At 36.5% G+C, this 16,911-nt stretch overlaps 1 protein-coding gene across 1 annotated transcript in view; it reads left to right on the plus strand.

The window, feature by feature from the left end:
* Positions 1-16,911, plus strand: part of Naam (Nicotinamide amidase) — a 234,951-nt gene that overhangs the window by 148,502 nt on the left and 69,538 nt on the right. The window contains exon 5 of the mRNA XM_067143706.2: positions 12,133-12,267. Within this exon, the coding sequence (XP_066999807.1) occupies positions 12,133-12,267 (135 nt within the window). The remainder of the gene's footprint in view (positions 1-12,132; positions 12,268-16,911) is intronic.

The raw sequence follows: 16,911 nt of genomic DNA on the forward strand, positions 1-16,911 counted from the left end.
AAGGAGGAAATAAGAAAATGGAAATAATACATGGAGAAAAAGAAGAGAACCCAATAACATGGTTGGAACTTGAAAGGGCAGTGAAAGCAATGACCAAAGTAAAGCAAGTGGAAAAGGCGAATTCAATGCTGATATGATTAAGGCAGCAGGAAGCATTGGACTACAGTGGCTATACCGAGCCCTCAATGCCGTATGGTAGGATGAAAGGATACGTGAAGATTGGCAACAAGGAAGCATTGTACCATTGTTCAAAAAAGGAAATAGGAAGAAATGTGAAAATTATAGAGGTATAATCCTATTATCACATGAGCTAAAAATAATGGAAAAAGTCATAGAAAAAAGACTAAGGGATATAATAGAAACACAGTTAGAAGAAGAACAATATAGCTTTAGACCGAATAGATCAACAATAGACTTAATATTTACTGTGCAAACAATAATGGAAAATCATCTGGAAAGGAACAAGGAAATCATATTCATATTTTTGGATTTGAAAAAAGCTTATGATACAGTTAAGAGAAAACATGTATGGGAATGCCTACTGAAAAGGAATGTACCAAAATCATTAATTAACAAGATGAAAAAATGTAGCATGAGAGTAAAAGCAGTTTACAAGTGGGGAGTGATGTCTGAAACATTTTATACAAAAAAAAAAAAAAAAAAAAAAAAGGTCTCAAGCAAGGAAGTGCACTGTCACCATTGTTGTTTATTACATTGATGGATGAAATCATAAAACGAGTAAAACAGAGTATCAGTAGTGATGAAGTGAATGCTTTGGTATTTGCAGATGATGTGGTGATTTGGGGAAATAAAGAAAAGGAAGTACAAAGGAGACTGGACATTTGGAATGAAAATCTGAAGGAGTTTGGAATGGTAATTAATAAAAAGAAAACTGTAGTCATGCTCTGTGGAAAAGAGAAAAAGAGAAGCCAAGTGAACATTAGACGGAGAACGGTTAGAGAATGTAGAACAGCTTACGTAGTATGATTAATGGAAGTAATGAAATTAACCCTGAAATTAATAACAAAGTAAGTAAAGGTACAACATTTTATCATCAAGTCAGAGAGCTTTTATGGGATGACAAAGTACCCAAGAGAACGAAATTAACATTATATGAACAGTATTTCATACCAATTGTAACATATGGAATAGAAACGCTGGTAACTAATAAGAGACAAGATAGTAAGATCCAAGCAGTAGAAATCAAATTTTTAAGAACATTGGTTAAAAAGACAAGAAGAGATAGAATTCAAAATGTTAAAATCAGAGAAGAGGTAAATATAGAACCGTTAGTACACAACATACAGAAATCAAGACTGAGATGGTTCGGACATGTAAAAATGAATGGGAAAGGAACGGGCAGCAAGAAGAGAATTGGAAAGAGAAGTTAAGGGAAAGAGGCCAGTTGGAAGACCGAGAAGAAGGTGGATGGATCAGATTTGGAAGGACATTAGAGAAGCTGGATTGGATGTGGCGGAAGTAATGAAGCAGGAAAAATGGAAGGACAGAAAGGAGTGGAGGAGGCTTGTTAACCACTCCCGGGCGACTGGAGTGGAACGTTGTTGATGATGATGATGATGATGATGATGATGATGATGATTTTGGGGAAGCTCGTTGAATAATCGTATGACAGCAGTCAGATTCAGGGATCCTGCATTAACTAAATTCAAAAGACACTTTTATAAAATTAAACAACATTCACCTTGGAAAGAGCTAATGAAGAGAACATCCTTGTAAAAATAGAACAGTGGCAAAGAAAAATTAATTTTCAAAAACTTTTTATTAGTAGACAACTAGAAAATCATAGTGGAAAAATTGCTCGGAACAAAAACGTTTTTTAACATCTGTTCAAATGAATAGCTATAGTTTTAATATAGGTTAAAATAAAGTAAATCCATTTTCCTTTCCATTTCACCGCCCCATTGAACCGTCCACATTGATTTTAATTATTTTAATTTTTTAAATTCACATAGATTTTAATGAAAACAAGATAATCAATGTTTTAAGAGGAAAATATACTTTGTAATTTTACCTAAGCATTGTAATATAGCTGACGATGTTCCAAATGGAATGATACATGTACTGTAAATGATTGAGTTGCTTAAAGCAAATATAAGTATCAAAAAGGTGGAAATTTACTGTTATTGATTCAATGTAAATAAGATTCGATACGGAAATGAAGCTGATTTCTCGCAGTAAGTGGTATGTTCAACAACAATAAAGGTGCTAAGGGCCACTTACAATTTTTCAACTGATGCTTCTGTCTCACTTCATGCTGACGAATTTCATCAGCGGCCTTGGACATATTATATTTATGACAAACATGTTTATGCTTATGTTCACGCCCTCATGTCATTGGCTTTATATTATTACCACTTTGGTTTTCCACTAACATTTTTAATGAACTGTTTTAATTGGAATTTTAATGGAAGAAGTTTTGTCTCCGACAAGATTTTAGTTTAATCATTGACAGTGTTTCCATTAGCATCTTTATATATTGTATCATTTTTCACACTTTTATGTCCCGAATTTTAATAACTAGCTAAACTTTTAGCTTCCACTTTTAATATTAGTTGTACTCTTGATTGTTTTTAGGCTGAAGATACCCTTAATTGAGGGCGAAACAATTCCCATTTAACTGTGAGTCTATTTATGTAACCATTATAAGTGGAAATAAAAGTATTGAATAGGTGGATTAAATTAAAACACCTTTATTGTTGTTGAATTGTAAATTTTCAATACGGACCAAAAATGAGATTTATAACATCTAATAAGTGGTATGTTCCGAGCTGTCAGTGGATAGATGGCGTGGAATGAGATTAGTAGACTAATTAGTTTGAATAGTGTCTTTAAAAGTAGGAAAGATCACAATATGTAGATAAACGACAAATTGGGGCAAATATTTGTTCATAGGAAGGGGAGTTAGGGATTGGAATAACTAACCAAGGGAGATGTTCAATAAATTTCCAATTTCTTTGTAATCATTTAAGAAAAGGCTTGGGAAACAACAGATAGGGAGTCAGCCAGCTGGGTGACTGCCCTAAATGTAGATCAGTAATGGTTGGTTGGTTGATTGATTGATTGATTGATTGATTGATTGATTGATTGATTGATTGATTGATTGATTGATTGATTGATTGGAAAGTAACCTAAGGTGAATGAATAATTGATAATATTCAGCAAAGGTTCCTTTAATGACTATATTTTCTTTAATAATTCGAGCCGAGATATTGTCTATTCCTACAGCTTTGTTTTCATGTACTTCACTCAAACATCTCTTCAGATTGTATTCTGTTACCGGTGCAAGGAAGCAAGTATGAGGTTTGCGAGTGATATTTAATATGGAGTCGGAAATCTGTCTGTGCTGCTTTGCTTTCTCAGTGGTTTCGTTAATTAAATAATTGTTAAATTTGTTAGAAATATGTAAGTCATTTTTAAAAACTTCACCTTTATGTCAGATTTCCTTTATCTCTTCTTTTCTAACTGACCTTTGTGTTATTTCATTGACTATGCCCCAGATCTTACCTCGGTTATTTGAACTGAGATTTATCAGATTCCTATAGCACTCCATTTTCGTTTTCACAATTAGATCATTTAGTTTGTTCCTATATTTTCTGTACTGTTCTTTAATTTCCAAGTTATCCTTATTTTAAAAATATTGTTGATAAAGTCGGTCTCTTGTGTGAATAGATTTCACCAAACCATAAGTAATCCATTCTGGTTTTTTTTAACTACCTTTGTTTTCAATTGAACAATGCAAGGGCTCATGGAGCTTTTAATCGTATTCACGAATTTATCAAGTTTGATATCTAAATAATTTCTATTTAAGATGTCTCCCCAATTTATTTTACTTAAATGATTTTTAAGCTCAAAATGATCTATTTTAACACAGTTATGTTGAAAATTTGGTGATTTACTAGGGACCGAAACATTTTGAATGTTGAGTCTTACTATTATAGGTTCATGATCTGAATTTTACTTTGAGAGATGATAGACAGAATGTCATAATTTCACAATCTACTTTTAATCAATGCATGGTCAATACAGGATTTACTTGTACCAGATACTCTAGTAGACTTGTTTATTAAGGACTGAAAATTACTTTCTTGCAACATGTTGAGATATTCATCACAGTCGTGTTCATTTGTATCCCTTATTATCAGTTCAGTTTCGACATGGCATCTCTCCTGGATATAATGATCTAACGTACTGAGAAACCGCTGTTTGTGATATTCATGTGACTGATATACTCCTGTAATAGCTACTTTCTTGTTGTCATACATAATTACTACTCTGAGAAATGTAAAGTCATCGTACTCAACAATTCACATTTGTTAACTGAACCCTCATTGTAATAAGATTTGTACAAGGCATGGTTACTTATATTTACATTACTCAGTGACCAACATTTTATTAAAATTATGACATCCAACCTATGACCATACGCTTTCAAAACAATGTCTAAAGTGTTCTTATTTTCCTTATGCTTCTAATATTAGTAAAAAAATTTGAATATACTTTTCCTTTCTGCATGCTGCTGCAATCTGCTCATGCAATCTTTGATGCCCTTACTCATCTCTGAAAGAGGTTGGTATGTTACATAATCATCTTCTAAACCTATTCTGACTATTTAGAGGAAAAGCTGACAGTCAGCTGTAGTTATTTCTAAGAAGATATTTACTTTAAGCACGGAGTTTGGGGTATAATTTCATTTCATCTGTCATTCATTAATCATTGCCCCAGAGGAGTGCGACAATCTTCGGCAACCACCACATTTCCTATCCTCGCCACTAGATGGGGGCTTCATTCATTCCATTCCTGATCCGGTCGAATGACTGGAAACAGGCTGCAGATTTTTATAACGATCGAAATATAGTATGAAAATTATGGTAGAACTATAATTAAACTCAAAATGAAGCATAATGATGTTATGTTTTCATGTTGAATAAAATACATTAGCAGACCTTTGATACACAAAGTGTGAGTCAACCAAAACACTGGTACACTACTTAGAAAAATAACCTTGTCCAAGTATTCTGGGGGGGAGCGATCGCAGGACCAGCCTTCGAGAACAGGCGTTCACACGGTACTGACGTACCCACCTGAACAATCTGAACGAGATGCTTACGAGCCTGCTTGTACAGTTCCTAGGTTTTCATATCTTCCCATTGCATTAGAGAATTGCTGTTCAAGGACCATACAGGATTAGACTAGTAAACTGACAGTTCATTACTCAACAACTGTGATGTTTTCTGCCTTTTTGTACCATGAGCTAATCGTTTATGAACATTCCAGAAGTCATAACCAGTGGTATTTTTTGCATCTTCTGATTCACGTGAACATGAGTCTGCAGGAGAATGATTGTCTTCCTTTATAGCAGCTCAAATTTTTGCCATGGCTTTGGCACTTGCAGCAGGATCTTGGCAATGTATGTTTTTTAATCTAGGTTCCAAAATAGTGGCGATCGCAACAATGGACAAATGTTCAATTTGACCGAATTGTTTTTTAAGGTCCTTTTGGAGACATATTTTTACGGATTGGATAGCTGGTATTTTAGTGGAAAAGTCATTAATCTGTGATGATAAACAATTGAGCATAGGAATGACCTTCGAAAGGGTCACGTACGGCTCCACTGAAATTTCTCTCGTTAAAAACTCAAACGGTTTAAGGATGGAGGAGTTGTTTTAAAATTTCATCTCGGATTACAATGGCATTTCAGGACTCGAAGCATCATCAATCAAGACTTCAGCAGTGGTTGTCCAAAGTTACAAAAATCGCTCAATAACGTTGAGTTCCATCTCGTTTTGACATAGAGTATTCACTTTCACAGATCACCTTCTGCGACGTTGTTGTCGATTTGGATGTTCCTGAACCGCTCAGAGAAGTTTACACTGTTCTTTATGAATTTCACTATGTCTCTTACTTTGGATATCGGCTCACTAATGCACGTCATGGATGTAGCCGCTTCTCTAATCAAATATAGGGCATGAGCAAAAGATAGACACCGATGATTTTCGAATGACTTCTTCATATCTGCTACCATATTAGAACCGTTGTCTGTTACAACACTCATGACTTTGAACTGTACAAAACCCCAGTCCTTCAACACAGATTTTAGAGCATTGTTTATATTTTCAGCGGTATGCAGTGACTGCATGTGTTATATTGAAATATCAATGGAAAGAAATTGAGTACCCTCTAAAAAATGCACACTAACACCAAGGAAACTTCTCTTGACCAGTTTCTGTCCACAAGTCAGTCACAGATTAGGGGCCGCTGCGATCCTTAACTTGAAAATTTTTGAGAGAAGTTCATATTTAAAATTTAATTGCTCTTTGACATAAGAAACATTTGGCACTTTGAATGAAGGAGCCACAAGTTTCATCAATCGTTTGAACCCCTTTCCCTCAATAACACCAAAAAGCCAATTATCTTTACAGATATAAAGTATATGACTTGTTATTGCAGCACATCGGAGTCCTCCTTCAGAACACTAAGATGCTTTTTCAAATGCTTGGGTGGAGAATGATTTCTTTAGTTGAAGATCGTCAGCGTTACTTTTATGTTCGTCAGAAGTATAAAACCTTGAAGTGGACGGTGATAAAGACAACAAAGGTTTATTTGACTTTTTTTGAAGTGCAATGCAACCCTTTTTACTGTCCCTTTTGCACAATCTGACCAAAGCTGGGCGATGATAAGATAGGTGCTTGAACAAGTTTGTGGTATTTCCACCGAACTTTACGTGTTTAGAACATTATTTACATTGCGACACTTAACTGTCTTTTTTTAAAATTATTTTTTTAAATTTAGGTACAGCCACATTGTACTGGTCGGTGGAGCCATCTTCACAATTGAAAGTAACTTTCACGTGAAAACCACCAATGTAGAAACGTTACGTCTGATTAAAAATCCACATTTATTCGCGAAGTACAAAACTACAAAACTACCAAGTAACATGGAAGGAGCAGGAACCCTAGGAGGTCCATGGGAAGGTATGGCGTTATGGGGGAGGAAAGACTTACAAGAAACACCCTCTAGCTCAACTATATTAAAAATAACAAAGAAAGTTTTACAAAAGCAAGTTAAATTACATAACAAGTGATGCTTGATTCAACGACAGATACAGGTTGACTAAGACAAAGACACCTCCGTACAAGCCTTCAAGGCCCTTGGAGGAGTGGAAGGTAAAGGCTTCCACCATTGTTAACTGCGGCACGTGATGGGGTAGAGTGGTTGGCTCTACATCCGGCTGCCTTTGCCCCCAGGAATTAACCTGGTACTCATTTTACAGGTTGACTAGCCAAAGTGAAAACATAATCATGATGCTTAAATCCTTTAGTAAAACACAAGTTAAATGTATGTAGAATTACACATGACTTGTCAATTAAAATGCAGGTAAAAGATTTGAATTTACAACCTATGAGAATCCAGGGCAAACTTGGACACGTTAAAAACAAAACTTTAAAAAATTATATTAAGCAAGAAAATACTGAAATACAAAAGGAGTTAAATTAAATCGAACGAAATCATTGAAAACATTGAAATGGCAAAGGAAATGGCACTTACCAATAAGGAGGTAGGGTCCCCGGAGGCGAGGGCACAACTGCACTCGAGGACGGTCAGATGGAAAAGACGCCGAGCACACGCATCATTTTCCCAGAGCCGGCAAGAAGCCGAAAATGGCCCGATCACAATTAACCAATAAAATCAAACTTACACTAGATTCCCATTTGCCAATACAATTGCATGACCATATATGGTCATTTCCTGGCCTACTGATGCGAGAGGAATTACATCACCTGTTTCAACATCGGTAACCGCGCGTGCGCTATAGGATGCTTCAAAATAACGCACCTTACAAAATTTTACATCAGATTACAATTTTGACATACAGAATTACAAAAAATTAATTTTCAAATAATTCTTCAAAAATTCTTCAAGTTAAACGTCCCAAATGTTTTTTTCTTCATGCTTGCTGACATTAATTTTAAATGATCAACGTAAAATTTATATACACTTCAAAATACTTTTGCATCTTGCAATGTTCATACTGTTCAATACATCTTGAGTTCTCCGTCCCACCACATATTACAGTACGGATGCACTGAAAGTCACATCTGTGACCTTGAGAAGGTTTAGGGAGGGAGGAACTTTCAGCGACCATCATCAGTGAGCATTTTGCTTCACCTGCGACCAGTCATGTTGGTGCAGATTTTTGTGTGTCATAGTTTTGCTATTGTTGTATGTTGTTTCATAGTTGAAACAGTTCTTTACTACTTATTGTATCAATGTGTTGTGTAAATAGCGCACGGCAATGACTTCAAGTCATGCCATTTTAGCTTGGTTTGATGAAATTCCTAGTGATCAACTCGAGGGCGAGAACAATGACTCGGATTGTGAAAGTACACAGAGAGAACACAATACGGATACTGGAGAGCAATCTTAGTTGGTGAACAACCTATGTTGGAGATAAATGAGAATTTCATGTTTAGTGAAAATGTTTGTATAAGGTGACAAAGTGGGGCATACACCCTCCAAGAAGAAACCCACGCTCACGTACTTGTGCTCATCCTCCTTGTGTAAAGGGCATTTTGAAAGACGCACAAACTATTTTAGGAAGCTGGGAATTGTTTTTTTCTAGATACACTTATAACCATTTGAGATTTATTCTTATGTATAATTTTATTTGTATTTTTTAGTGTTAATTATTATAAAAATTTGAAATTTATCTTATGTTAATTTAAAGTGTTAATACATTTATGCTTGAAATTGGTTGGTATTTACCTATTATGTAAACACATAATATCACACCGTGAACATTTTGCTCAATGCACGACTACTCGTGTTACTTTCATCTTTTTAAAGAAAAAAAATTTACATAATGTTCCGTATTGAACTGTATCACAGTGCTGGACATTGCATGTGTTGTGCTACTCTTCATGGACTTGCGCCTTGCTACATATAAGTGACTGATCTTCAACTTCTTCTGGATTTTATGATTTAAAATCATGCAGTGCTAATCCCTATTGTCTTATATTGCTTCTTGAACTGCTTTTGTGAAAAACTAATCCTTTAATTATTCGTTTTCCTATGCATTGTTTTTGTATTTTTAATCAGCTGATGATGACCCAGATTGGTGGTTGAAATCGGTACCGCTTTTTTTTTTTGCTAGTTGTTTTACGTCGCACAGACACAGATAGGTCTTACGGCGATGATGGGACAGGAAAGGGCCAGGAGTGGGAAGGAAGCGGCCGTGGCCTTAATTTAGGTACAGCCCCAGAATTTGCCTGGTGTGAAAATGGGAAGCCACGGAAAACCATTTTCAGGGCTGCCGACAGTAGGGTTTGAACCTACTATCTCCCGAATACTGGATACTGGCCGCACTTAAGCGACTGCAGCTATCGAGCTCGGTGGTACCGCTTTTAACCAAATAAGAATGTAACACTACATTTCTTATTTACTTGTACTGAATTGGTTGAACCACTTCATTTCTTGTTTCAATTTAATTACTTTCATCCTAGCGACCACTTGCGGGTTAAGATTCTTCTCTACGGTGTTTTAAACACACATAATTAAATTCCATTAACAGGTTTCTATATGGTATTCTATCTTTATACGGAGTCTTCATGGCTCAGGTGGCAGTGCACCAGCCTCTCACCACTGAGGTCCATGGTTCAAATCCTGGTCACTCCATGTGTGATTTGTGCTGTACAAAATGGGGCAGGTTTTTCTCCAGGTACTCTGGTTTTCCCTTACATATTTCATTCCAACAGCACTCTCCAAACTGGGCGAGTTGGCCATGCGGTTAGGTCCGCACAGCTTGCATCTGAGAGATAGTGGGTTCAAACACCACTGCCGGTAGCCCTGAAGATGGTTTTCCATGGTTTAGCATTTTCACACCAGGCAAATGATGGGGCTGTACCTTGGTTAAGGCCACGACTGCTTCCTTCCCACTCCTAGGCCTTTCCTATCCCATTGTCGCCATAAGACCTATCTGTGTTGGTGCAATGTAAAGCAAATTGTTATTTCAACACTCTAAAATATCATTTCATTTCATCTGTCAGTCATTAATCATTGCCCCAGAGGAGTGTGATAGGCTTCGGAACTGGCCACAGTTTCTATCCTCGCCGCTAGATAGGCAGCTTCATTCATTCCAGTCCTGACCCACTCAGATGACTGGAAACAGGCTGTGGATTTTGATATACTCTATCTTTATATGATGAGCATTTGTACTGTTTTAAATAGAGATATCTTAAAAATGAACATATAGTTGGAATTGATCTTAAAAATAGCTCCTTTACGGTGCTCATATGGAAAGAAAGAAGAAAACAAAACCAAATGGTACATAAAGTTAGTTTGGAAACTCGTGCATGTTTCTATTCTAAATTCTCTGATAATCTGTAGGAGGGACTCACTGCAGTCCAGAATAGATAATCTGAAATTTAGAGTTGTCCAAAAACTGCTTGTTGAACATTCTAGGTAATTTAAGAGAAAATGCCACTGACGGAGACATACTGCAGCTTACCGCAATGTACCTCTCAAACAGAATCTTGCCTACTCAGGCAGAGACGGGACATACTAAAAGATATGTTCTGCAAGTAGGAAATTCAAAGAGAAACAGGGCTTTCATGCCCAAGCTGTGCAACAGTTGTTTACTGTGAAGGAAGTTCTGAGACGTTCCATACAAAACTCAAATTTCTTAACACATTATTGTCATTACATGTTATAATTCTCATGTTTAGGTCCGTATTGAAATGTACAATGAAGTCAAATAAATATTAAAGTTTATTTATTCCACCTGTTCAATACATAAAAAAGATAATGAATTAAATAAAATTATAGGGACATGTTTCGCCCTTTAATTATGGGCATCTTTAGCCTTAATCTCAAACTGTAAGTTGATTAATCAGGTACCTGATTGTAATTAACTTACATATGAATGTGAAGGAAATGTTGGAAATGTGCGAAATGGTTGACGATAGTTATGAAATTCTTAATATCAGGCCTTAATAAAGCCCTGTTTCTCTTTGAATTTCCTGCTTGCAGAACATATCTTTTGGTATGTCCCATCTCTGCCTAAGTAGGCGAGATTCTGTTTGAGAAGTACATTGTGGTAAGCTGCAGTATGTCTCCGTCAGTGGCATTTTCTCTTAAATTACCTAGAATGTTCAACAAGCAGTTTTTGGACAACCCTAAATTTCAGATTATCTATTCTGGACTGCAATAAGTCCCTCCTACAGATTATCAGAGAACTTAGAATACTTGATGTGATTATTTTAGTGACATAGTGACGGAGACATGTCTATTTAAGATCCAAAAGTTCCCTCTAGTGTATAAACTCACGACTACTTGTATTTTAAACTTCATTAAGGCCTGATTTCAAGAACTTCTTAACTACATTCAAGAAAGTGTATAATTTTATGAATATTTGTCTTTTAGACTTTATTAAGGCCTGATATTAAGAATTTCATAACTATTGTCAACCATTTCGCACATTTCCAACATTTCCTTCACATTCATATGTAAGTTAATTACAATCAGGTACCTGATTAATCAATTTTCAGTTTGAGATTAAGGCTGAAGATGCCCATAATTAAAGGGCAAAACATGTCCCTATAATTTTATTTAATTCATTATCTTTTTCATGTATTGAACAGGTGGAATAAATAAACTTTAATATTTATTTGATTACATTATTGTCATGTCTAAAAAACAGAGCTTTTTGAATGTAAATGTCTTGGGTTTTTTGCAGTCAATTTCATGTAAAGAAATTACAGTTATGCAGTTTTAAAATAAATGCTATATGGTTCTAAGAAAATTTAAATAACTCAACTATAACTCCTCTCTCAGCACAGAAGTGGCCAAGAATTAAAACATTACACTCTGGACGGTTAAGATGTTGATGGGTTAAGATGAAAAGGTACATGTGAATAAGATTATAATATCAAGTGATGTAAAATTAGTACTATTTGCTTACCCTTGTTAAAGTAAATCTTTCTGACATTGTCTCAGATCACAGAATTTTAGACTACTATCTTACTGTTATACTTGATTATTTCTAACCTAATGAAAAAATGATAGTGAATGACATACCGGTTTTTTCTTCTTCACAATTTTCTGTTGTATTTCTAGGTAATTGAGCCTATCAATAAACTGTTGACATCAGTGGAATTTGATGCAGTATTTTATTCCCTTGACTGGCATCCAAGTGATCACGTATCTTTCATTGACAATCTGTCTCTACGTAAGTTGGATCCATCTAGTCCGGTAAGTGTTCTTATGAAGAACTACTGAAATAATTTAGTATTATTGTGATAGACTGTTTTATGCATGCTAAAATAATAGATTTGAACTCAAAAATTAAACACTGAAAATGAAATTACAATATATGACCTAAAAAAATCTCTGTTAAATTACATTCTCTGTGTGTTAGTGACATATGATGCAAGCTACCATATACAATGGCACAAATACCAGTTGCAATTACCCGTTGGCTGGTTAGTGCTAAGAAACTATTTGCTCATATCAGGGGTTAAGGAGGGACCCCTAACCTTTGAACATAGAAAAATGGGGTGTATTAAACTTTTTTTTCTTCACAGCAATGGAAAGGAATATTAAAAGGAAAGTATGACACACACATCATTCCTTAATAATATGCCTACATATTTAGACATCATACAAACCTACGCCATCTATATTTTAAAAGTTTATAAAAAAGTCTTTTTCCAGTCTGTCTGGTCGTTCTACTGGACCGATTTTCTTCATTTTTCATTCTCTCCAGAATTACCTGCTGGTGAGTCATCAGACATTGATAGGTCTCTAAGTTCAGCCAACTTTGAGTAATCCTAAAATCAAATCTCTAAATGATCACTCCAGTAATTGCAGGCGAAGGCTTGCCCTAACCCGCAATACATTTTGTGCTTAGCAGGTTTCTAAGCAATTAACTCTTTCATTAATATTCTGATATATGCGATTTTTTATCCTTAATAATGTTATTGCATGCAGCCATGTTTTATTACTACCTGTCAAGTGAGAGAGTATACACTTCTTCTGATCATGGAAGAATATTATTCTCCGTAAGATACTCTTTGATTCTCTGACCTTACTCAGCTTCTAAATATACTCAACAGATGGCAAGACATTCCTAACAACTTTCATGCTTCTAAAAGGAAACAGACGACGTACACACAGACGGGAAAGTAGGTATCAAATTGACTAGCCTTCTGTACGACCATTAATAAAGTGCAGGGACAAACTCTTGAAAAACTGAGTGTCTACTTACCCGAACTAGTATTCAGTCATGGCCAGTTGTATATTGCACTATCTTGGGCAAGATCGTTCGAAAATGTTAAGATCGAGATTCACCCGAATGATCAACGCACAGTGAATATTGTATGGAAGGAAGTGTTATAAACTATATTATGAATGAATCAGTTATTATGTACTGGTATTTTTAAAAATTTATGTATTGAATAGGTGACACAATAAACTCAATTAATTATTCAAAAAGGGCAGTCAAAACAATGTGTCCATGACAGACATATCAAGACAAGTTATCTGACCTGTAGAGCAGCACAGGTCACTAGTTATATATAATTAATTATTCAAAATGGCGCTGTATCATGGCCACTGTTTTGCTGTTTCCCTGATAATTTCCAAACACATCGATATTTTTCTATGATTCTCTTTTTAAAATTATGATTAGTAATGTTACAGCTACAACTTGTACTAGAATCAGTGAAGTCCATCAAGTATAAATATTTTTCTCATGAAGTTATTTTCAATTAGTCAATATTCTCATTAATTTCTATATGAAAATATTTTTTTAAACTTAACCAATGAAGCTAGCTCAGTAATTCTAGTATATCTTGTTTTTCTCTGTGAAATATACATCCACGCAAAATTTCATCATCATATGTTAAAACTTTCAGAGTTATGAGGGAAATGGTTCTGAAAAGCAAAAGTTACAGGAAACGAGCAACAAACTTACTGATAAAGGGTGAGAGGGCTTGACATTTTTGGTCATAATTCTGAAAATATTGGAGATATTGACAAAAACTTTGCACTGTTATAAAGGTAGAAGTTCAATTTTAAATTAAAAATATAAAATCACATTTTTGGTCCATCAAAGGTGTTGGTCCCCCTTAAGTTGATTGACATGGTGGGCTGGTACATCAGAGACTTTTCACGAAATGCCTGCTTAGCCATGGCCTCCATCAATGGCTGCTGATTTGAGTCCCTATTGGAATCAAAATCGAAATCATCTGATGGTCTAGCGAGCATCAATTTTTGTAAGAGACCATGTCTCACAGTGCATTGGCACTGCCTGTGGCTCCAAGTAGCCTACGCAGTGACCTCCACTAGGTGGCTGCTTCTAATTTCAGTCTCGCACCAAAATTTTCTGTTAGTATTTGTCTGAAGTATCCAAGCTGTTTTTTACTTGTTGAATTTCTTTTCCATTTATGGTAATATGGAGTTATGGAATACTTGTGGATAATTACTTATCATCAAAATTTTTGTCGTTTTGAAGTTGATTTTCATGTATTATTCTTTGACTTTATCATTCTGACACTATAACTTGAACTTCCTGCCTACAAAGCCAGATGTATGATAGTCTCTGTCTGTCTGTTTATAAAGTCAACGACCTGGATGTTCATTGAATCCACAAACAGCACCACCAAAGTATCTGCAGTTGCGAGGAAGTTACAAAAATTGCAGGTGGCATCATAATGAGGCATACTCACAAGATGAAGAGTGAAGTATTTTGCCAATGCTACGATCATAAATATGTCTGTCGCTCATTGCCTCCATCAACGGCTGCTAATTTCAGTCCCTATTGGAATAGAAATTGATATCATCTGATGGCCTAGCAGGCATCAATTTCTGTAAAAGAGACTAAGTCTCACATAGTGCATTGGCACTGCCTGTGGCTCCAAGTAGCCTACGCAATGACCTCCACTAGGTCGGTAGATGGAGAGTGGGTTTCGGCCCACAAGTGGCCATCGCTGGTTCGTGGTCCAGCAGCTCTGCACTCTGACCAGCCAACCGAGCAGAGGAGGGGTGACCACGTCTCTACAGTGGCTTTACTCCTCTGAATTCAGGAGACGGGACAGGCTGGACCTCATGGTTGGCCTCACCAGTTGGCTGTCCTGAGGATGGTTTTCTGTGGTTTTCCATTCTCCTGCACTAAGACGAATGCCGGGACAGTTACTAGTATAGGCCACGGCCGCCAACTCCGTCACCTTCTCCGAGCATCTCCTTCCCCATAATAGATCTCCCAGCCTGAGAGGTGGCGTTATCGTCTTCAGGGAATGAATGAAAAATTGGCACACTGGGGCGAAACACTGGCAACCACTGGAACACATATTTTCTGATGATGTATAATAAAGGAAAACTAAAAATAAGATTATTCTTAAAAATAACTTTCTTTCAATCTGGTGAACCATATTTATGTATCATAGTTTTTCATTGTGTGCTGTCACTGCTTTTGTTTATTATGGTCATGGACAAAATTGTAAAGGAAACCAAGGAAGCCTGCGGAGATAAAGAGATGAAGATACTGCAGATGATGTGATCTGCGGAAAGAACAGCAAATGCAACAAGAACTAGTGTACTGAATGAAAAAATTGAGAAATATGGCATGAAAATCAGTACAGGGAAAAGCAAGACTATGGTGATGTCGACAGGGGAAAGGCGAGGAAAGGCACTGTGAAAATTGAAAGTCAGAGTCTGGAAATTGCGGAGAGCTTTAAATACCTAGGAAGTGAATTAATGCAAAATGCTTGGGTGGGCATGGAGATTAGCAAGAGGGTACAGCAGAGTAATACATTCTACCGAAGTGTAAGAAAACTTGTTTGGAGCAAAGAAGTACCAAGGAAAAGTAAAGAGATAATGTAAAAAATGTACTATGTGCCCATACTCTCTTATGCAGCTGAGACTTGGACTTTGACCAGCTGGCAAGAGAGTAGAATTCAAGCCAGTGAGATGAAATTCCCAGCAGGAAAGCTGCATGTGGGAAACACCACATTACAACAGGTCAATGAATTTGTCTATCTTGGGCAACTTGTAAACATGAAAGGGGACTTAAGACCGGAAATCTTCCGACGTATCAAACTAGGATGGCAAGCCTACGGAAGAAATTCTTCAGTCTTCAAATCCAACATGCCACCCCACCTAAAGAAGATAGTCTTTGACCAGAGTGTTCTCCCCGTACTGACTTACGGTTGTGAAACCTGGACATTGAGCGAGTTTGTTAAGCAAAAACTCAGAACAACCCAAAGAGCTATGGAACGGTTCATGCTAGGCTTGACGAAGAAAGACAGGAAGAGAGCAGATTACATCAGGTCAGTCACAAAGGTCAGTGACATTTTAGAAAGGGTATTTACCCTAAAATGGCAGTGGGCAGGCCATGTTGCTCGGAGAACTGATGGTAGGTGGACAAAGCTTGTGCTTGAGTGGTGTCCGAAAGATCATCTCAGACCAAGGGGAAGACCACCGGACAGATGGGATAAAGACATCCGGAAGATTACTGGGATCAATTGGCAGAACATCGCTCAAGACCGTCCCAGATGGAGAGACCTCATGAAAACCTACCTTGCTTTGGACTTAAAGAGGCCACATCGTAAAAACGATTGAATATGGCTGATAGTGATAGTGATGATATGAAAGACAACAAAGGACAGAGTGAGAAATGAGGATGTTAGGAAGGAAGTTGGGATAGGAAAGCTAAATGAGAGAGTTGAAAACAATAAACTAACGTGGTTTGGAAATGTAAAGAGAATGCAGGAGAATAGAATTTGGTGGAAGGAAAGAGGAAGATGGAGAAGTGCCATAAATACCCCCACCCCCCCACCCAGCAGAAGCTGGATAAGGGGAAATGATGATGATGAGTTTATTTGATTGTGGTTCTGT

Source organism: Anabrus simplex, chromosome 3 (genome assembly GCF_040414725.1).
Source record: "Anabrus simplex isolate iqAnaSimp1 chromosome 3, ASM4041472v1, whole genome shotgun sequence".
NCBI classification, from domain to species: Eukaryota; Metazoa; Arthropoda; class Insecta; order Orthoptera; family Tettigoniidae; genus Anabrus; species Anabrus simplex.